The sequence below is a fragment of the Parambassis ranga genome, chromosome 18 (genome assembly GCF_900634625.1).
Source record: "Parambassis ranga chromosome 18, fParRan2.1, whole genome shotgun sequence".
Taxonomy (NCBI): domain Eukaryota; kingdom Metazoa; phylum Chordata; class Actinopteri; family Ambassidae; genus Parambassis; species Parambassis ranga.
In genome coordinates this window covers 6,319,459-6,342,546 of record NC_041038.1, presented here as the reverse complement: position 1 = coordinate 6,342,546, position 23,088 = coordinate 6,319,459, and the positions used below count along the sequence as shown (strand labels likewise).

At 43.8% G+C, this 23,088-nt stretch overlaps 1 protein-coding gene across 2 annotated transcripts in view; it reads right to left on the bottom strand.

Annotated features, from left to right (window-relative positions):
- Positions 1 to 22,353, bottom strand: part of LOC114451033 (ADAMTS-like protein 1) — a 73,925-nt gene extending 51,572 nt beyond the window's left edge. For both annotated transcript variants that reach the window (XM_028429553.1, XM_028429555.1), the window contains exon 1: positions 22,065 to 22,353. In XM_028429553.1, the coding sequence (XP_028285354.1) occupies positions 22,065 to 22,121 (57 nt within the window). In that variant the 5' untranslated portion in view covers positions 22,122 to 22,353. The remainder of the gene's footprint in view (positions 1 to 22,064) is intronic.
- Between the last annotated feature and the right edge of the window lie 735 nt (positions 22,354 to 23,088).

The window sequence follows — 23,088 nt, the reverse complement described above, 5'->3', positions numbered from 1 at the left end:
AGAATAAGAGCCTGTCAGTCACACCTGTTACCTATGACTGCTAATTAGAAGAGACAGCACGCCTGTGATTGGAGGAGATTGTGTGTGCTTTTTGTCTGTGTTGTGGGACTATGAAGAGGCGGCTGCATGCTGGACAGGCTTTGTTGTGTTGGCGTTGTCTTCAGCCTACAGTAGCCTAGTGGGTCTTATAAAGAGACAGAACAACGATGTGGTAAAACATCTCACATGGCCACTGTTATCATGTCTCAGACAGAAGCATGGGTACCTGAGTGACGTATGTTGTAAACCAAGTCCGCACACCAGGTGTAAAATGAGTCATGGCTGGACTTCAACCAGCACTATATCACCCACATACCAGCAAACACTAAATATTTTGTTCTTCTTCCAGGCATTTGGTTCATCACCTGACAGGAAGCTGTGGACAACACAACACCTGACAGACTCAACTGCTGCCTTAAACATAACGTAAACCACTTCTTCATGGCCTTGTAAATATGTAAAGATTTTTTTTACAGATAAATACATTTTTTGGTTTTTTGTTTTATAGTGATAAAGCTGTCAAAAGGCTGTTAGCCTAGCTTAAATTAGCATTGATTAGCATACTGCATCTCTATATAATTTTTGCACAAAGTTGCAATGTTAAAATGACACTTAAAAGTCTTCATGCTCATTTTTAAGCTAGCATCCTAGTTAGCAGCTCTCCAATAACACACAGGTTAGGAAATTTGCTGCATTTATATTATGGAATTATAAAAATTAAATATGAAATAAACATGTGACAAACATGTGAAAGTGATTTGTTCGGGTTCTGGAGACCACTGACTGTGTCCTATAGTTCCCTCTGTGTAAGGCAACAGGATAACTCATCTGAAGAGGTCATCATCGATCATTTTATTCCACACTTGTCACCAGCCATTTTTCTTCAACTGTCCGCTGGGTTCTGCAAGAATCCCTTCTACACCGCAAAATATCAGCCTGCAATACAAACAGAGACCAAATACTGTAATGCTCACACCGGCTGTGCCTTCACGATAAATCACAACTCGTCACTGGCGAGATGACCACGAGCTGACTGCAACCTGAGCGCTTGACCCGTTCATGTGTGCAACATTAGCAAGTAGCATATTTCCTGCTAAGTAGACAGGTCAGTCCACCTGCTAACCATGTGTGAGGTCACAGGGGTTCAGTGTGGACTTTCTACTTTAGTGTGGAGCTAATTATGTGGTGGGCCAACCCAACACTGCTCACAGTACAGAAATGAAATCTAGTCCTGAAGCCTCCGTAGCCCCACTGGCCGGCAGGGAGACGACTCAATGCAGAAATAGCTGCAGCACTAACATTAATCTCTGCAGCAGACATTGCGTGGTTTCCCTGCTCAGGTAACAATATTTATTGTGGAGTTCTTTAATAAAGTCTTCAAAGCAGCTGAGACAGCTCAAAGAACGCCAGCACCTGAATGCAACACCACACAACAGTGGCTATAAGTGTACATTTGTGTCCTGTTCCAACAGGATTGTAGCGCACAAAATGTACAAAGACCAGAGTCTTAGGAGACACTTGTGACCCTGAAAGTCTCACAGTATATAACAGCTGCAGGAAACAGTAACAGGCTCATATGGGTTCCCACAGTGACAAAGCAGAGAAGGGAAGACCCCGTCCGGACACATGTCATTTCCTCAAACATGAAGGATTTCCTGGAACCACGCACAGATGGAGGACTTTAATGTTGAACTGTGTGACAGGGGAGATGCAGAGTGAAGATCACACACACATTCAAGTTGAATTAAACACCTTAAATCGCCTCTTCATGCAGTGACAAAGAAAAAGAAAAGAGCCCTCAGCTGGCTTTGACGTAATAACATACACCCAGTTTGCATCTTCCATCCCACCCAAGGAAAGACAGAGAAGCCACTTGTTTCTCAAACTACACTGCCTCTGCCCATGATGGATGACCGCGGCCTTTTGTTACAGCTGATTCATCAGTGTAACACAGATGGGAAGGTTGTGTAAGAGTGTGAAACTCAAGCAGAAAAAGGGCGGACGAATCATGACCGCATCACATTTGCACAGATAGTTTACTGAAATCATCCATCTTTCTGCTTCTCTGTCTTACTTGGGATACAAAGTGAAATCCATCAAGTAGTTTCCCACCAAAACAACCATGTAAATGTAATCAATTATAATAAGGATGGCAGGGTTCTGTTCTTATATGTGCAGAATTTAAGCAAAATAAGATGCCATTAAAAATCACATTAAATAAAGACTTTCTTCCTCTCCTGCGCTGTTCATTTGATGACGTAGAGAAATATAAGGTCTCATAAATCCTATCAAATCAACACAACAATGGCAGCAGTCCAACAATCGGGCATGCAATGAGGGAAGTGTGCAGCAGCTGTGTGACAGCTCTCCCTCACAGCTTTTCATTAGTCTGATCGATTCATTGGCCCAGCTGCCGATCCGTCCAGTGGTGTTAAGCAACCGTGACGCTGACTTCTTATTAGTAGCTTTATTAGTGAAGCTGTGTGTGTGACGGCGAGTGTGTGTGAACACAAGACTGCCCGCCATGACCAAAGCAGCTACAGAGATGGATGGGGCAGTCAGCGGTGTGTTCGACGGAGTCATAACTACACCAGGGATTCATTCAAAAGCCAGTACAGTATACAGTGTGTGCATAAAACATCTGTCCTCCTTCGTCATATCAGCTCATAGAAGGATTAAAATAGACAGCTGGGTGGCACAATTACAACACCATGTTCCACACACAGCAGGCCAATGGGTTCACCGTTTAGTCCATGTCTGCTGCAGCACGGCTGATCCAAACCACCAGGGTGATTTCACACATAAAGGTGACTGTCACTGCATGATTGATGACAACAGTTTATATGGGTTTTTTGTAGTGGTTCCCCAGAAACTCTCAACTTTCCATACAGGTATCAGCCCTTTAAGTGCACACAGAGAAAATGAGTGCTTTGACATGAGAGCTGAGGTTCTTACAGTAATTAAAGAAGCTGCTGGAAGACTGCCAACTTAAAATGTTAGCAGCACACTGACTGTACGTTAATGCAACACAGGCTAATGAGTCAATGTAGCGGCTAGTCTGCCCCTAATCCAACCAGAGAGGCACAGATTGGTGCATTGGTCTAGAAATCATATATCTGCGGATGCTCTCATTCATCCAGGTCATAGTCATTTCCAAGAGTTTAAATCGAGGCAACTGGACTTAAGGATTGTTTTTTGAAGATGTTTCGCCACTCCCCCAAGTGGCTTCTTTAGTTCTCTAGAAATCATCCAACAACCAACCTGTCTGGCCTACTGGAGGTTGGTTGTGGTGGTTGTGGGTTACATCAACAAATCGTGTGATGGATTTCCTGCTGCTAGTTTAAATGTGTTCAATAATGGTGGACTACGCTGTCGTCTGTCAGATCCATGCAAGGACCAACATCTAATCAAGAAAATAAACCAAAAAAATTAATAAATAAGAAAGAATCAGAGAGGTTATCTTGTGTGAAAATATTCTGGGCTGCACTGTTGGTGCATCACAGTTCAAATTTTAGTTTTCCACAAACCAAATATCAAGCAGCGCTGCTTAAAGAACTGCACCGTTTCTCCTATTTTATTTATCCACCATGCAATATAACATGCCATTGTAAGCCTTGAAGGATTGTCAATGGCAGGGCCCCAAACATGGATCCCTCCATGAAATGTACGCAGGCAGACCATGCCAGACCTCCCAGAAGACCAATCCACTGGTCCCTGTTTTCTTTGAAATGGACAAAGAACAAACCTGGCAAGTAGTTGGCCTGATTCGTGACCACACATCACTGAAGGCCAAGCGAAGTTAAAGCTCGGAGGTGTTCAGCAAGGTACTGCAAAATAAAAAAAATAAAAAAATTACTACTGAAATGAGAACTGCCATCTGTGAAGACCCCATTCTCATACCACAGCAAAGGCCAACAAATTTGTTCCGCAGAGTTTCCCAAACTGTTTTCACCGACAGCAACATGCTGCTATGAAAGGTCCTTTCCAGAGCGCCGTCTGCGGTTACAGCTGAATTACTGGTGCATTCCTGCTCCCAAATTAAGCCCCTCATTTGTGGAGCTGCCTGACCGTCGAACAATCTTAATTTCCATATTCTGTGGCATTCTCCAGATCTGATCTCATCTGGCTGGCAGCGGAGACAGATCATGAAATGTTGCCCCCGGCCTCTAGCGTGGCATCCTCTGAGTGTCCAGCACTCGGCTCCGTAATGCACACTCCGTTCTTCGATTGTGTTCTGCAGTAGTGGGAGCCAGCTGCACGCTGGGCACAAAGTGGAAAGAATGTTGGGTGTTTACCAGTAATCTTAGCTTTCTGCAGACCCAAACTCACTCTCAATTGCATTTTCTTCACAGTGTGTGCAAGACTGTGGCCACATCCTTCAACACTCAGGAGCTGCAGCCACGCTTGTGCTCCATCAACTGATAAAAAGAAAGTGGGCAGATTCAGATTTGATGCATGTTTATGGATTACAGCCCCCAATTTGTTTAAGTAATGAAGATTTTAAAAGCCTTGATGTACTCTGTTGTCTCGGGATGATAGATGATCACAGCATTTAGGCTCATAAAACTTTCACTGTGTTTATTACATTACGTCTCTGCTTCCCTCATTAATGACACACTGATGATTCATCTCAGATACTGATCTATTTAATGAGAGACTTTTTTGTAAATTTACAGAACAGAATAAGAGCCTCTCTAACCTCTCCCGTAATCTTAGATCTTGGCCCATATTGTCCCATCTCTACATGATTAATGGGGACAAAAATCTTTGGAAATGATACAATATTTTAATCGGCAACCGCAAAACAAACACACACAGTGCATTTTGTCTGCAGACGGTCCAATAGAAGTGCTTGTTTTTGTCGCATAATGACATAATACTAGTAGAAGGTCACAGAAACATAGAGTGTAGTTGTGTTACAAGTGGACGACAACTTCATTACTTGTGTTTGCAAATGCACCGCCTATAGTGGTGTTTTGTGGTTCCTCGTCCAGTATTAGAGCAGTTACCAGCATTTTTGTCTTTTTAATTGGTGAGAAAAAACCCCAAATGGTTCCTTTAAGTTCCATATGTAAGACTTGGCTAAAAGAAAATGTCTACTGAAAAGAATGTATAAGCATATTTCTGCCCTTTTTTGCAGCCACAGGTGTACACAGACCAGCTGAGTTACATAAAAATCTACATAATCCTATTCATAGGTTTTGACAGATGGCTGTGCATCTGGCAAGAACCTCAGAACCAGGCGTCATCAACTCCCCCTTTATCCTTCTCTCTGACTAAACAGGATGAATTTTAAACTTTTTTAAAGATCGTGTTCTCATTCTGAAGACAACTTTAACTCTTTACTGCATGTTGACAAGTACGGAGAAGGAACAACAAAAAGACTATCCCACTTTACTAAAGTCTCTCCTGAAGCCAAACAAACCGCAGCATCATGGCGGCTTTGACAGACGAGCTGGGAAAACCCGGTGATTTGTCCTCTAAAGATGACAGTCGCCCCGGGGAAAACATATGGAAGCACAGAAAAGATCAGAGACAACGATGTATCCTCCAGAGGTCTGTGTTGATGCAACTGACATGATGTGACAGCCTAATGTTGTCCATCTATTGTCCTGTCAATATATTGAGATTCCTCAAGGAGCAATTATCCCAGAAGACTGACAGACAGCAATAGTGAAAGGGCAGGAACACATCGACTTTTTACTCAGAATGATAAGCAGCAAGTGTTTGGAGTCTCAGCAGTTAATGGGGGGAGACGATGATAGCATGTCAAAAGAAATGATTCAAACATCCCTGTCATGCTTGTGTAATTGCCGATGAGAGGGAGCGGTCTGATGTATGACGTCCCTGAAATCTGGGAGGCAGCCAAACTGGCGTTTGAAGAGGGGGGGGGGGGCAAGTTGGCACATTTGGTCCGACACATTCCCTTTGTATTAAAGAGACAGATCAGAGGCGCCATTTGAACTCTTAAACACGCCAGACGAGATTTATCCGACATCACGTGTGAGTCCACCATAGGGGCCCCTATTTGTCTTACTCTCTATATGTACGTCTCACTCTAGTGTCTACAGGGAGTCATATTTGTGTTGCATTTTTACAATTACATACCGTTTTTTTCCCTGCAGATTCCAGGAACTTGTTCACTGTATGTGAAGCATGGCAGGTCACTCCCATGCCGACCCAGTGACAGTGAGAGACAGCATACCGTCTGTTTGTTTATGCATTAGAGCTCCCTGTGGGCCCTGCTGACAAGCTGCTCTGTTATCTCAGGAAAATCATTTAGCTCCACAGCAACAGCAGAGCCAAAAGTAGCCTCTGCTGCTGTCTCCTACGGTCAGTTTATATATAAAGCGAGGTCACGCCGGTTCATCGGAAGTGGAAAGATTCAGTCGTCAGGGTGTCACTGCACTGATCTCACCCCAAACTACTGAAAAAAAAACTCTTTCCCAAACAAACTATTGTCAGTTAAACTTGTTCCAACAGGGGTGCGCTCAGAGGGACAGTGTCCAAATATGTGGAGACAATTATGCAGCATTCTTAAAAGGACGGCTGCTCCTCTGTGTACACAGTGTAGTGTTTGACTCATTCTAAGTGCTCGGCCTTGGATGTAGAAGTACAACACAGAGACTTTTACATGTGCAAATAATTAAGGCATGTGAAATGTGCTGTCATGTACAGGACACACTGAGGACATGCATAATTATGTGTGTCTCTGCTGTCAGATGTTTGTGTTAATATTCTCTATTCCCCATATAAGAGAAAAAAAAACATGTTTGAGAAATAAGGAAGCCATCAAGATGGAACCATGATAGTCTGAATTTCTTCTTCTACTGCTTTCCTCCACATAGACAAAGACAGTGAGTGACAGATGGACGATGTGGCTTTGCCAGTTTTGTAAAAGTAAGGCCAAAATGTCTTTCTATAACAGGTGCTGCGATGTTGGAAAGACGCCCTCTTAGACTAGCCTGCTTTGCCAGAATACATCTGTGCCAGGCACCCCCAGTCCCTCGACTTTCTACAAGCATAACAATGAGCATCTGGACACAGATCAGTGCTAACAAGCCACAAAGCATTGTTAGGAAAAGTTTCTTTGAGGAGTGCATTTAGTTTCTAACCGGGTCCGGGTCCCATCTGCTAACATGGTCAGGCTTGAATATGACCTTTCTTGTAGTACATAGAGCTAGTCACAGTCACCTCTTGAGGTCGAGGTTGAGGTTGATGCCAGAGGAATTGTATCTTCACATTAACTACATTTTGTCTAAACAGTAAAAATGTTAAAAAAAAATTAATAAATTAAGTGGAATCATCCTAAAAGGAGTAGATCAACCTGACAGTCACTGGAGGACACATAACTCTGTCACTGGGTGTTTACATGATCATATGGGCTGGGCCCGCCTGATGAAAACTTTTTGCCCTCTGTGTGTCAGCTGGCCTGCGATTAAGTGTCTCACATCCCCTCCCTGTTGACTTTGGTGGGTCAGCTTCAAGAAAAATGGGTACCTACTGTCAGGGCAGGATTTTAAAGAGAAAAATGAGCAAAAGGCCAAAAAATTAAGCTGACACGCAGCAGGAATGTTCACATGAAAGAAATGCGCAGAGGAGAGAGAAGCCACAGTAGCACATTTGTCAGCCTTGTACTGCCTGGCGGCGCAGCTCGTGTGCACTACAGAAAGCAGGCTACTGAAATGAAACAAAAAAAAGGTGGTTCAAGGCAAGAAAAATAATTGGATTTGGCTCGGCCTGAACGTTGAGTGTGTGCTTAGCAGTGTGGCTGTGTTTGCACAGCTGGAGCGTGTGCCCAGGGTCATCTCAGCGGGGAGCGGGGTTTGGCACTGCCGGGCACAGCTACAGTACGAGCCCGCTGAAGACCACAGGGCGCCGCTCCCCTGTCCTTCCCCTGTTTCACAGAGGAGTCTACTGACAAAACAGCATTTCAGATATGGAGGGCAGTAACTGTGGGGCAGACTGACCTGGCTCATGTCCCACTCTGGTATCATAAGGATACATAAAAGGAATGTTTGTATCATATTGTACCATATTGCTGACTTGTTCATCCACTGGGCACCAATTAAGTGCGTTTGATGGGAGCCAGCAGGGAGCTGGCTATCATTACTCCTCTTGTGCAACCACCACACTCTACATCGCTATCAAATGCCCTGACAAATATTACAGATGCCTTCCTTTTTAAACTGAACTGCAACTCTGCCGATGGTATTACGGTGTTTTCCCCAAAGAGGGACTACAGTTTCAGTCTAAGTAGGACAAACCTGACAGGCTAGCTGAAGAAAGCAAGTAAGTTTCACCCTGACAGATGAGGGATCTGTCTCCTAAAACTCGCTGGCTGTGCCTTCAGTTTGTGTAAGAACTGTTATTCTTTCAGAGTGAAGAGCAAACCCCTGGTGGCACGAAAAACTGAGAGCAAGCCAAGTGGCTGGAAGAAGTTTCTCTGCAGCAACCGAAATCAACACGGGCCAAGGCTCTGAATCAGGGTTTATTGTCAAGAGGAGCGGGTATGACATGAGTGTGCGTCCCCGATCGTGCAAGGAAACACAGCTTCGGAGAGATATATCATGCTCGACTTACAGCTATAACACACACAAAGACAGGAGGATATCGTATAAATCATTTAGCTGAGCCTGCGTTACCTGCAGGAAAATCTCAAGCTAATAAAGTACAGTATGAATGTGCATCTTGGGGGGATGTAGCTACCAGACCCTAAAACCTGAAAATCAGAGGCTCCATTGAGTTTTGGACCATGCACGGTGACAGAACAGATAAGAGTGCCTCTAAAATCACTGGAATAGTATTACACTCTAACCTAACAGCTCATCTACTTATGGAAATATAATACGAAGGTTCTTATCAAAGGCCACCTAAATACCTGAGTGTCTTTGTTCAGGGCAACCTCAAAGTTAAAGATATTTAAATACTGCAGACATCTGAGACCTCACAGTGCCATCTTCTACTCTACTGATAACAACTGTCTGGCCCTAAAAGAGCATGTTTTTTTTCTTACATCTAAAAAGTGGCTTTCAAAAAGAAATTCCTGACAGAACTGACTTGCTCTGGCATCTTGAGTTTCAATCTGATAGCTCCAAAATTGCTTCTGCAACCAAAATCCTTCAAAATGCGCTCCGAGCAGCGCCTCCATTGTTGTTGGTGTGTGTAACAGAGATGGCTTCAGATCCTACGGGTTTCACATTGGCTACAGATATCCAGGTGACACGGAGAGGAGAGATCCCAAGGGCAAGTCAAGCTAACAAAAGCTTCAAGAGCAGCTTTATTGTAAACGTCCCGCCGCCCCTGTCCCTCTGGAACGAGGGCATGCCCTCTACAAAAACATCCCTCAGCCACAAATCAGAGCACACACCAAACCTTTTTTTTGGCTGTTGTTTGCTTCGTTGGAGGCCTAATCAAGGTATAATCATGTAACATCACAGTCACGCCAAAAAAACATGATATCCAAAATAAGTCCCATTTGGCATGTTAAATTCTGATATCGATACAAGAGGCCTCCCAGGCCGAACAATGGAAGTTCCAATAACAGACCCCCCCTCCAGCCGGTTGAAAATTGAACAGCCCGACCTTGGCCGCGCTCTCTGTTTCTGTTTCCAAGGATTAGAAAACCAACTGGACCCTTGAGATTACTCTGGTGCCCGTAAATGTGATGCCTCTAGCAGGTGGACAGGTAGTGAGCACTCTGTTAATCTTTAAGAGTTAGGTGGACAGGAAGAAGGGAATTATGGGTCATGGAGAGGACAGAGAAGTAAAGACATGTGGTGGGGTGGAGGCTATTGTGTGTGAAAGCAGCGTAGTGATGATGGTGATGATGAAGACAAGTGTGTTTTGTAGCATTTAATGTTACAATTTGGGGTATCAAGCATTCTCAGCTAGCTGCAGGGACCAGGTCCCCTGTTCTCGTGCAAGGAAGCAGCAGCTACTGGCTTTAAAACAATTACTATAGCCGGCTGCTCTCACAGGGCTGCTGACCAAGAGCTTTAGCCATTAGTGTGTCTGAGACCTCACAAAACAGCTAGGAAAAATGACAAAAATACAAGCAGATGTTTCTAAAAAAATATATATATGCATGATGGAAACCCCCCTAAAATTCAGATCTAAGCTTTCTCCATTTCAAAAATAACTGATTTTATTATTTTATTTCATGCTTTAGCGTCTCTCCTTACTCTTGTCCATTTCTATCAGCAGCAGCAGTGTTAATGGTCCATCTGTGGTGAGAAAACTCATATTTAGTGGCCACATTTTCTAGAGTCAGGAACTCATTAAATTTAAGAGTAATGAAATGTTTTCCATCTGATGAATAAAGAATAAAGTGTTGAGTGAATTTGGCACCACAAGCTGTGATACTTTGTGGTTCTGGCTTAAGAATATTTAAGCCGTTATTACTCAGAACTTGTTATTAATACAGGAATGCATTACAGTCTGTTTTATATGAAGCTGCTTAACTGAACTGTGACGGTTTCTTTCCCTTTACTTCCTCTTTAAAAGTACAGAATCACAATAAACAATGCTGAATACTATGGCTGACCAACTAACTGAAGTGTTGCTGATGGATAAAGAAGATATAGAAGGGCAGTGTACACAGCAGCATTATGACAACAGCTGGGTGTGCCTGATATTAATGAGACACAAGTGGTGGATCTGCCCTGATTCGCTTGCGTCATCCAGATAACTGGGGCATGCAAGTTCACAGAGGGTCCATGAGCCAATCTGGCTTCCATCATACACTGAAAAGCCCAGCTGGATGCGACGTTCTGACCGATACAGCCTTCGACCTACAGTGGAGCTCTGCTGTCCTGTGCTATGTGTGTATGTGACTAGTGGCTTCATTTGTTCTGTTAAATCTGGGAACTAAAGGGCTAAGCCTGTGCAGCAACCTGGATTAGTGCGGCGGAAAGAAAAACAATCCATCATTTTGCTGGTGGATCATCACATAAAAGCATTGAAAAGTCCTTCCAAAGTTATCTGGGTAATGTCAGCACATGTGTGGGGCACAGCTCCAAACTGACACCATGATAAATCTAGGTTGTAAAAGTGTACAAGGGCTAAACTCCATCTTTTCTCTCACACTGCAGTGAAGGAAATCATCCTGCCCTCTGTGGCCCTGATCCACACCATCACTCCACACAGCGTTACAGAGGAACAGGGTGGAGTCCCTCCTGGGGATTCACGCACACCTACAACTCATGCACACTCATAGATCATCTAGTCTCCATCTTTTCCCTCCGACACACTCAAGAGTTTGACCCGTGAGGAGCAGGAAGCCTGAGAGCTGAAGTAGGTTAGAGCCAGGAAAAGGGAGAGGCCATGGATGATGAACCCCCCGGACACAGGAGCAGGGCTCAGCAGGAGCTAAGTGAGTCAGCCAGCGGGCACACAAGGCCAAATGGAGATGTCCAGCACTGAGGAGGGAAGCCTATCAAACAAAAAGCAAACAAAAATCTAGCGTGTCACGTCTATATAAGAAGATAATAAAAAGACAGACGTGTAAGCTCACACTCACATATTTACTTTCAGAGCGACCCAAAAGATAATGGCATGTTGGAGCAAGAATCACCTGAGGTTACATTACAGACACACATGGTTGCACAGATAAAAGTTAAAAGCGACAAGCGAGACAGTTTTGGCACACATTGTTGAACATGAACCTACATCCTCAGCTGCAGCTTGAGGCGGTGTTTCTGCCTCACACACCTGCACGCAACAGCATCTCCTGTTACTTAACAGCTGGTGCTACACGCAGACAATCACATTGCATCTATGATATACATGCCTAAACTTTGTGTGTGTGTGTATTGCAACAATTGTGTAGCTGCGGTGTGTGTAAATGTTTTGTTAACATTGCCCAATCCTACATCTGTTGTATAAATTAGCGGTCTGCAAGCTCAGTCTGGTTTTCAGGAAAAATATTCCCCCGCAAAAATATTTGTTGTCAGCACAGATTAAGCTGCTGCTGCAATTACATCCACATACTGTGATATTAATATCGGGCGAGCGAGCAGCACTGAATGTGAGGTGAGAGAGTGACTTTTTTTTTGTAGCTTTGGGCAAATGCAATAAATTCCAAACATGTTCCATTTAGATGCAGCTATAATGCGTTGAGACAAAATGCTGAGCTGATTCATCGTCCGGCCATTACACACTTGGCTTCTGATTAACTTCTTCTGATTGCTGTGTGTGTTTTTTCATTTTTATTATGAAAGCTATAAGTCAGGGCCTATTTGTGCATAGTGTCGAGTGTTTGTGGCAACTAAAGTGTAACAAAAGGAGTGACAACACTCATCCAAAGTTCATTTTGACACCATTTTTTTAATGTTTCCTGTGGAAATGTTTCCTGTGGAAAATAAATATATAAATAAGTTGTCATTTGTGCATTTTTAATCATCAGATTGGGGGGGGGCTTCTTTCACTAAGGATTTATCTCTGTCAAACGTTCTCTTATTTTGTGGCTAAGCAGAAGGCTTTTATTGTGAAATACTATCAATAAATACCGGCCAGGGCTTTGTTAATTTATTACCGGACAAAGAAAGCTGTGCTTGCGTGCTGCATGAATTGATAGTACAGTTACATGATTATTTACTGACTTCTTTTATTGAAGCAGCAAGCATTCCCTTTGGCTGCACTGTTAACAGATGCATCGTCTCTTCTTCTTTTTTATTTCCTCAAAAAAAAAGCAGATGCTTAAGAAGTTTTTTAAAAGATGAGACATTTGGCATTTGTAAGGATGATTCTACTATTATATGAGCGGTGAAATTTATCTACTGTGGGATGTTTTCTCTTCATTGTTGATCCATGTTCAGACGGAATTAGTTTTCCGATACGACTAATGGTGAAAAAAGAAAATCTCTTATCTGATGTCTGTGATAAGTATATTTTTGGATAGTTCTCATCTGGAGAAGAAACAGTTAATCATTTCTTTTTATCAGTATAGTCCCTTTTTTCACACTTTTTTACAAAAACACCCATCAACATCTGGCTTTTGTCTTGAGTGCAAAGTGGAGTGAATGACAGGTATTCATCGGCTGCAGCTCTCGGGTTAAATCCTAGTGTGCACACATTTCTAAAACTGCACAAAAACGGCCACTAGGGGGTAAAACACAGTTGTAGCATGTATGTAGCCTTGTTTATCATTGTCTGTTTCTCCTATCTGTTCCTATTATTCTTACTATGACTTCCACGGTCCTAAACGTCTGTGCACGTCTGTGCACGTTTGGCACGGACCTCCTCTGACCATGTAATGATTTGCTTTCTCGTGCAACCACAGAGCAGTCTGTACCCGTCACACAGAGAGCTGCAGCCTGCCACATTCTTGCTGCGCCCTCCTGCTAATCAACGTCTCACACACACACACATCTTTCAACAGTTTACTCTGTTGCTGATGTGCAATCACACAAGTGTTCACACTTACATATACAAAACCTGCCATTATTTTGTTAGTGAAACATCTCAGTGACAAGCCTCTCCCTCATTCCATCTTCCTCCCACATTAAAAAAAAAATAAGCTGAAACATTAATCCTCAGTTCACCTCAGGTATTATGTCACATTGTTCTCCATCTCAATGTCATGATTTCCTGAGGTTTCATCAAAAATCCATTTGGAAGTGTGATGTTAAAATGATGTAGCATGCACCTGGACTGAATATTGTTTGAAATATCGAGTGTGACAGATGAACATGCCGACTGATTCCCTGCAGTAACTTTAAATGTCAGCAGCTTTATCAAAAGAAACGCAGTTGTTTCTCAGGGTCAGTGGTAGGAGTCACTGATCTTCTCTTAAAGGTGACCAAAAGAATGTCATCTGAAGGGTTATTCTGAATAATGAACCTGTACACTTGGACCGAGGGATCGAGTGAAAAGACAAACATGAAGAAGGAAATTACTTTGCCGAGGTGTGACTTAGGTCCTCTGCTAGCAGGGAGGAGCTCACATTCTATCCTGAAACTGGTCAACAAATGGAAAAATCTATAAATATCTTTAAAAATACATGTTCAGTTTGAGTCAGTTGGCTACAGTTTGGGTACCAGTCAGGTGGCAACTGTTGTTTGATAGAAAAAGAAGGACAATATGAGCAAATCTGGCAAGTTTCTTTTATAAAATTGTTATTTTACGGCATGTAATGCTAGTTTTGAGGGTGAAACCGGTGTTGTAAGCATTCAAAGATGACGATACTGTATTTTCCGGACTAAGAGTCGCACTTTTTTTATCCTTTGGCTGGGTATGCGACTTATTCCAGGTGCGACTTATAGATTAAAATATACAGTTAGTTAGCCTTGTGTCCTGACGTACCATTACAGATATCATGGCAGTTGTTCTGTCCCTCTCCTGATGGTTCTCTTCCACCCCCAGCTTGTCCACACTTTGCATTACGAGCATTAGTGACACCCTCGTTCTGAGCCTCAGACCTCACCTGGCAACACGGAATTCTATTTTCTGATTGGTCGACAGGCCGCTAATTCCAGACAGCTATATGAGCGCACAGTAGTCTGCCTTTAACTCATTTACAGGATATTTATAGACATTTCTGTGTGGTGAAGCTAATAATTTCTCCGCGTGAGGACTTGTTGAAATGCGTGTCTTACTCTCAATGCCCTGCAGCCGCACCACTTAAGTTGAGAGGAATTCAGGAGGCAACATTACGCTAAAAAACGTAGTGATTTACGCTGGCCCGCTGGTGCGACTAATAGTCCGGTGCAACTTATATGTCTTTTCTTCATTACACATTTTTTGGCTAGTGCGACTTATACTCGGGTGCGACCTATAGTCTGGAAAATACGGTACTCATCATGTGAGTGGCACAATGTGGCCATTAGAACATGAAAGTAAAAAAATATATGTAAAATTTTTATTATTAAAGGAAGGATCACTATTAGCTTTTTTGTTTATTAATGTGATGCATTTATAAGTTGAGGTCTAATGGGACTGACTCGTTTTTGTTGCTAGCCTCATTTGGTCATTTGAGGAACTGCATTTTTTTTAATCACTTCCTCATTGCTTTCATTTTTCAGCTCAACAAGTGCATCATACTTTCTATGAGGCTACAGTGCCAGACTAACAGCATGTTGAGAGACCCTGTCAGAGACATACCTGCACGTCACTCTGTCAGTCCCCTCTCTGTCTTCTTTCAGCATTCAGCTTAAATGCTCCGAGCACACTGTTAGATTCCTTAATACTGAGCTGGCTCCAGTATCTGTCATATCATCTAGGTGGCTTCACAGGCCACCTGGTCACCACAATCCCAACTATTCCAGCTATGAAGCAAATCACACTAAGACTAGAGAAGAACTTCTATCGATAACACAAAAGGCTTTATTTAAGAGAGCGTTATGCCCCACTGAGGTGAGGAAGGAGTGGGGGGAAAAGAAGGCTGAGTGACATGCTCAATGTCAAATGTGCACTTTTCCAGGTCATGGATGCCAAATACTTCAATACTTCAAGCTGCATACCTGTCATCAAGGGGTGCGGGGTAGGTGGGGATTTCGAACAACAGATGCAAACGAGCTGGGAGCATGTGAGACTGAATTTTTTAGCATAAAGACCCCCACCACCATCCCTCGCTGTGGATGATGTCACCACACAGAGGTATGCTGGGAAAGGATTCCTCAGTGGCACTTCAAATGCAACACCGAGGTGAGACAAAGGATGCCAGCAAGCCAGTGATCGAGAACAACAGTGACCTGCGGGTGCATTTTTGTTGTCATAAAGATAATTATTTTTCAGGAGGTCAGACATCAATCACTGCAGGACACACAAACAACAAGACCATACAGGCTGTCTGAAAACATAAAAATTCAGTAAAGGTCAGTGAAAGTTGGGAGTCAGGGTCAGTCTTAGTTCAGACCTGCTGCTCCCATCTGCTCACTCCTGGAATCTTTGTGATGAAACAGCTTTATCCAGACAACAAAATTTCTGGAAAAAAAAACTTCCTAAATTATTACAGGTCTCCTAACACTACTCACACACTTACACATAACACATAAACCCACTTAAGATATACACATGCTCCCAGACCACACAGAACTACCAGGCAGGGGTTTCATCAAAGGGGACACCCAGGCCTCTTTACAGGGGCCAGTCAGTCTGTGCTGCGGCTGCTACATCTGTGCTGTGTCACCTCGCACCCCCCAACGTGTGTGTGTGTGTGTGTGTGTGTGTACTGTACACTGTGCCCTAGGTAATCCCTGCAGCAGTCTGGGAATGAGGAACTTAGATGGACCTTTGGCTCTCATGGTCACACCACACAAACACACACATACACAAAGGAGTCACAAGACTACACACACACACACACACACACACACCTTATTGTAATAAGTACTGTACACAAGTGCTGCAGAGCTTATATCTGTCTTCTACTGTTCAAAAGGTAACAAAAAAACATTGTCATACATGAACTTGTCTAGTATAATTATATTTGCAGCATAACCTAACTACAAACTTGGCAGCAGAAGGCCGACGTTGCTCTTTCTGTAAACTTTTACTTTTGGTCACACTGAGATCAGTTACTTTTGTCAAGAAATCACATGAGAAATGAGTAAACAAATATTCTTAAAGGACCATTGTGACGAATTTAGTGCCATCTAGTGGTGAGGTTGAACACTGCAACCAACTAAATACTCTCAAACAATAATGTCCACTATGGGCTTCTGTAGAAACACTGTGTTTGTGTGGAAAATGCTCCCGGTGTAAATATGAAAGGTGCAATCAAAGCTAAGAGAAACAACATGAGGAGTTTGAATCAGATTCCATTTGTGCACTGTAAAGCCTACACACTGCTCCTTTAAGCCTCAATAGCAGTTTCATCCAACAATGTAATGAGCTTATTACTGCCTTAGACTTTCACGTGCACATACAATATGTTCATGCACTGCTTCTAGTTAATTCTTTGTGTAAAAATACAGTTCAAAGTCAATACGGGAGCGCCTGCAGCAATGCACTGAAAGCTAAAGGGCAAAGCTACAGTTGGATACGTGCCAACCAGAATGCAGGTAATGCTGGTAATTAGGAAGGTCTGTGCATGGGAGAGATAGCCATGGAGCACAAAAAGATGTTACACAAAGCCCCCCCCCGCACCTACTTTGCATGATTACATGCTCATCAATCTGCTCCTGTGGACGTATTCATAGTAATCCTAACAGCACATCATTTGTAACAGGGTCTGCGGTGTTTAGTTGTAACCGCCCGGCGTTTACTCAAAGCACATGTGGCCACGGGGGGGAAGCAGATGTGAGAACCCTAGGAAGCATCATTAGCCTTCGCAAACATTTGCCGTAGCCAGGCGTGGAGACCCCGTCAGGCGGCGGCACCACCGCAGGGCCATCAGTCGGCTTCCATGAGATTTAAAGTGTCTGCTCGTCCTTCACACACACTCACAGAAGAAGTGAACTCAGCGAGCACGATAATGGGTTTCATATTTGTTCCTCGAGGAATCACAGCATCTTCATTTTATTCGAGAAGTTTGAAAGTGTATGCTCAACTTTCCCACTTAATGCTGGTGGCTTTGTTCAGCTTTACTCCTGCCTGGCTGTTTGCTCTCCCTGCATGCTTCATGCAACTCTTCTCCTCTCACTCCATCAATATCGCTCTTTTTCCCCCACATTTCTTCAGACATCTGTTTGTCTGTGTGTGTCCCTTTCCCCTTTTTTACCATCACCTATATTCACATCAGCATCACTCCATTAATATTCCCCTCCTTTGTATCTTTTATAACATGGCACTCACCTTCCTTTAAGTCTCCAAGTCTGTGACAGTTGGTTATACTGCATTTTATTTGCCCTTGTCTTTAAGATGTTCATTTTTGCTACATCTGTTGTACGTCTTGGCTCATCTTTTTGTTGTCCTGCGTTATTCTCTCTATGTCCAATCTGGCCTATATCCGTCTCCTGACAGACACTCACACCTCCTATCTGCATGTCCTCTATAATTAGGCGTTACAAGAGGGGCCCGAGCTCTGCTTCTCCCCTCTCGTTAGCACCGCTCCCCGGCACTCCCCGCTGCACTCCCACCTGGGGACGGATCTGAGGTCAAGGCCGGGGCAGAACGGAACGGAGCAGAACTAAGATGCGTGAACTTCGAGCCAAGGCAGAGATGCAGAGTTTGTGCAGGCTTGTGTTAAAATGTGCACGCCAGATGATGCACGGACGAGCACCGGCTGCTGCAAATGAAGTTTGAGCTGGCGTCCGGGGAACACACAACAGGATAAAACAACAACGGTCAATCATGCTTGATAGAGGGGACGTCGGGGGCAAGGGGGGGGATACAGATGGAGCACAAGATGTTTCATCAGAGGAAGACATTGCCAGAGGATTGACTTTCAAGCTTGGCAATGACAAATAAACTTCATGATGAAGGAACAAATAGGGGCTCCAAAGGGCAGCCACCTGTGAGATCACAATAGAGCTGACAACCCAGGATGGGCGTGGGAGTTACAGAGGCCGTCACTGAGGCCGTCACTGGACACAATAGGCGCCTCTGCTGTAATGTTGCCATCTACTGGCAGCTCTTCATCAATGTAGGAGCTGCGTGAAATCTTTCAATGTGTGTGTGGTTAAAAAAAAAAAAGATATTCCCTCATGGTGCTTTTTGATATTAGAAGCTGAACAGCATGTCCTCATGTATACAAGCTGCTTCAGCACTGCAACGTGACTCCAGTCAGCTATGCCATGTACAGGCTCAGGCCTCTTTAGGCACTCACTCACAGCATGTTATTAGAACTCTGCATCCAGTGACAGAAAGATAAACAACAATATCGAGTTCCACATGACTGCTGAGGCCATATTGTCCGATCCAAATATTTTCATCAGCTCCTGATGTTAAAGCAATAGTTTGACATTTGGGGAATTCTTATTGTTTTTGCAAGAGTTACAGAGGAAGATTGATGCCACTCACATTTCTGTGAGGATGAAGCAAGCTTAGCTTAGAGATGAGCACAAATTCTTCATTTAAAAAAAACATTCACTATATAAACGTGAAAGGTGCCCATTTTTAATGCTCCAACAATTGAAAAGAGTCATACTATTCCTTTAAATCAATATGATTCTGCAGCTAAAGATGCTATCAGAGGTGAGTAACTCACTAAAACCTTCCTATTGGTTTATGCAAATAGTGCTGAAGCTGAACTTTCATTCTTATTTAACATCCAATATGAGAAGCTGCCATCTCTAGTTCTGTTCTGCAGGACTTTTTCCCTTCATTGGCCCACAGAGAAAACTGTGAAGCTGCTTCCTTTTGGCCTGGCTTTACAGGGATGCATGCCTGTTCTCTGGATTTCCAGAGAAGCTGGAAGAGCGACACACTGGCACACCTGCACAGGACACACAGGAAACACCGCTGCTGTGCCAGGAACACCGAGAGCATGTTCGTGGGCACCTTGGCAATAAGTGCAAACATGAGTACCCGTGAATTTTGTCCTTGGACTGTAAGTAAAAGTGCACACACACACACACACACAGTCTCACTCCACAGATTAAGCCCAGATGGGAACAATAAGATGAGTATGAAGGCTTTTGCAGTGTAACTGAAAACACTCGCTCTTGTTAACGCGCTCCAAAAACTCGCTCCATCCATCCATCACTGGCCAGATGTTCTCTGAAGCCATTTCCTTTACTCCTCAAGAGGGACCAATCCCTCTCAAAATTAATTCACTTCCCATTCCACTCGCGTCCACAACAAAGGCTTCCATGAAAGCTAATTGGGTAGTTTGTGGTCTTTGTGATCAAGCGATCAAGCTGAGGAGCGTGTCTCAGAGAACAAGAGATGTTGTTGTTGACAGGACGCTCGCTTGGGACTATTTGCATGCCGTGACCCCCACTTAATCCTGCCATTAGACCCCAAAGCTTCCAGATCCTGAGGACTTCAGTGCACTGTGCTCAGCTCTGAGAGGGACCATTTCCTTGAATAAACATCAAAATCTGTTTCTTTTGTGGCTAATTTCCTTTTCGAATTCCAGCTGAGTAATTAGAGGGTATGTGGTGAAGTGAATGCAGCAGCACTACAATGAAATCTGATTTATGTCAAATCCACACATAATACACACCAGCTCCCATAAGGACAGTAATATCTACATCAAGTAAGATATCAGTCTGTCTGTTTCTATTCTATTTCTGATATTAACAAAAAAAAATAATGACAACTTTAGTACTATTAGTACTAGGGTACTATTGAATAGAACCGTTCCCCATGTTTGCAGTGATGCTATGCTAGGCTAACCAACCTGTAGGACACTATTTTGCTGATATATATAATGTGGTTGGTAGATTGCTAATTTCCAATGCTGCTTTGTAAGTTTTAGAGGGGGCAGGTAGATTTCATTACCATCAGAGAGAATATGGCTAACTTTTTCCTGTTTCTAGTTTTTATGCTAAGCTAGGCTAGCCACCCTCCATGGTGCTAATGTGGTACTTAGCAACAGAAATACTAACACAAAAAATGCTACTGCTAACCATTTTTACAAGTTTGGTTGACCCTGAAGTCAACATGGCGACCATCAATGCAACATGAGGAACAGTGGTAGACTATTATATCCATTTATTTATCTAAAGACACTGAAAATTGTTTTTGTGTATTCATTGCAGACCAGACCTGCACGACCAAATCTGTCAAGCCAGCGAGTAAAAAATTAAGATTTAAAAACACAATGAGAGACACAGAGCAGAAGTTAAAGCATGCGAGAAGGATTTGCTTTGCCTCATAGCCCTGGCAGGTGCCACTGTTTACAGCCACTAAGCTGCGAGTCCTTTAAGAGCACAGCCTCTGCACACACTGCTGCCTTCAAATCCAGCAAACCATTAAAAAAAATGTGTTTCTGGAAGGTTCCACTCTCTGCACAAATCAGCCGAAAAGAGTGAGAGCAACAAGAGCCTCTGAAAATCACTTGAGGTATGTCATTATGTCACCCACAAAAGAAGGTCTATTCCATTTAGGGTTGGAGCCACAGGCCATTTGCCGCCCCCCCCCCCCCCCCCCCCCCCCACCCCCCATCACACCCGCAAACCTTCCAGCAGCCGCACACACACAAATATAGAGTCTCATTCTTTGACAAATAGTAATGCAGAGACTTTGACCTCTGGAGGACACAAGACAAGAAAAAGACCTCTGCAGAGCAGAGACCCCTGAAGGCAGCACTTGTTGATCTTTGCCCTCCCATAAGTGTGCAGCGCCGGGTCACTGTGTGAAGACAAATGTCCTGTGCTGACTCATGCTGATGAACAGATGGGTGACCATGCAGCAAAACAGCAACCACCAACAAGGTACATTATACATCCAACAGCTTAGATAATGCATCAAGGGTTCCTGTAACATAACATAGGTCAGAGCTGCAAAGCCCTCTGTCACCAACATGCACTGATCATAGTGTGGACGTGTCCAACAGGGGTTACACAGCAGCCAGAGTGTCTAAAGCCCAGATCACCTTGAAGTGCTATTAGCACCTGTCGTGGTCATTTACGCACGCTGACAGTGGCACCCCCCACCCCTCTGTGTGTCCGAGCCTTAAAAATCAGTCTGAACACCAAATCGCCGCTTCCTGTCGTACACAGGTCCTGGTGATTAGAGTGCAGTGATTTCAGAAGTTTGTTCAGTGATAAGCTGTGACCTTTCTGATGAGGTCACACAGTAATATGTTTCCTCTGAGGTCACAGCATCCTGTGATTCACCTCTGGAAGGAGGTTGTTATAAACTCAAATAAATCAAATAGATTGAAGGACCTGATCACTTATTAGTACATCACCTCATCCAGCATCACCAGCGGATGATGAAACCTCCACAAACATCTGTGATTAAAGTGAATCATCACTCATTAGGATGTATGAATCTCCATTCTTCTAATGAAACTCTATGGATGATATCAGACCAGAGTCCATTCAGACTTTGCTTGATTCTTCTTCCCAGGAAAGCAGCAGGTGTCTCTTTTCTTTCTCGGTAGTAAAAATAATAAATGTAGTGCAGCTGATAAGACGCGTGGATCAGCACTGTTATTATGTGAAGTAAGCACAGCAGCAGCAGCAGCTTACCTTCAGGCAGGCAGCAAGGAGAAGCAGCGCAGCAGTCCACCAACAGCTCCCAGGCATCTCGGACGCAAACTCAACGTGATTTCAAGCAGTGATTGTCCCGCTCTGAGTCCCACAGCCTGTCCCCCCACAGTCCCGTCTGTCCAGGGAAAGAAAAGAGAGGTCCGCTCTCCTCTCCGCGCTGCGCTCCGGCTCCACTTTCCACAGAGAGAGAGAGAGAGAGAGAGAGAAGGGGAAAAAAGTAAAAGTCAGCCAAGAAGAGAAGACATGACACTTCACCGCCGCGTCCAGATATTTTGTTCCCCCAGCAAACACGTTGCTGCTAAATTTATGTTTGCATACCAGGCGTGCGTCAGGAAAAGGGTCTCACCCACCTTACATTCTTAAAGAAACACGCTCCCTGCGCCGCTGACGCGCTGGTGGCAGCTCAGAGCAGTGATGCTACAGCGGAGGCAAGGGGTTTAAACATGTTTTTATTATAGCTCACAAACAGCAGGCCGGTCTGCAGCTAAATAAAACAGGAGGGGGGAACACCACCAATAAGTGTGAGGTAGTTTACTTAATGCACTAAGGTTCCTTGTGACTGAAGTGTTGCCATCAGACACAACAGTGTGTCCCACAATTACACTGAGTTTGGACATGTGGACATGGACAGCTGCTGTTATGCAATTTTGTGTAGAATGTGTAAGCTGAAAAATCATAACCCACCGGTTTCTCTTCCCTCTCCCTCCATCATGTGCAACACAGGCTGCTGAGCTTCAGCTGGAACGTGGGCCATGTGTTGTCGGCTGTGCACCACTTCAGGATTGTGCCTACTTTTCACAGCTTTAGATTTTAGTCACAAGTATGAAACGCATTAGTCCTTCAAGTCAGACGTCCGGCTGCTGCCAGCCGTGTGCCATTTAAGGCCAAGAAGACGTTTTATCTGAATCAGGCTCTGACTGCTTATGAACTGAGATCAGCTGGCTGGAATGAAGCGTTCCTTTCTCTTGGTCTTTGCGGGTATGTGATTGAAATCCGCTGTTGT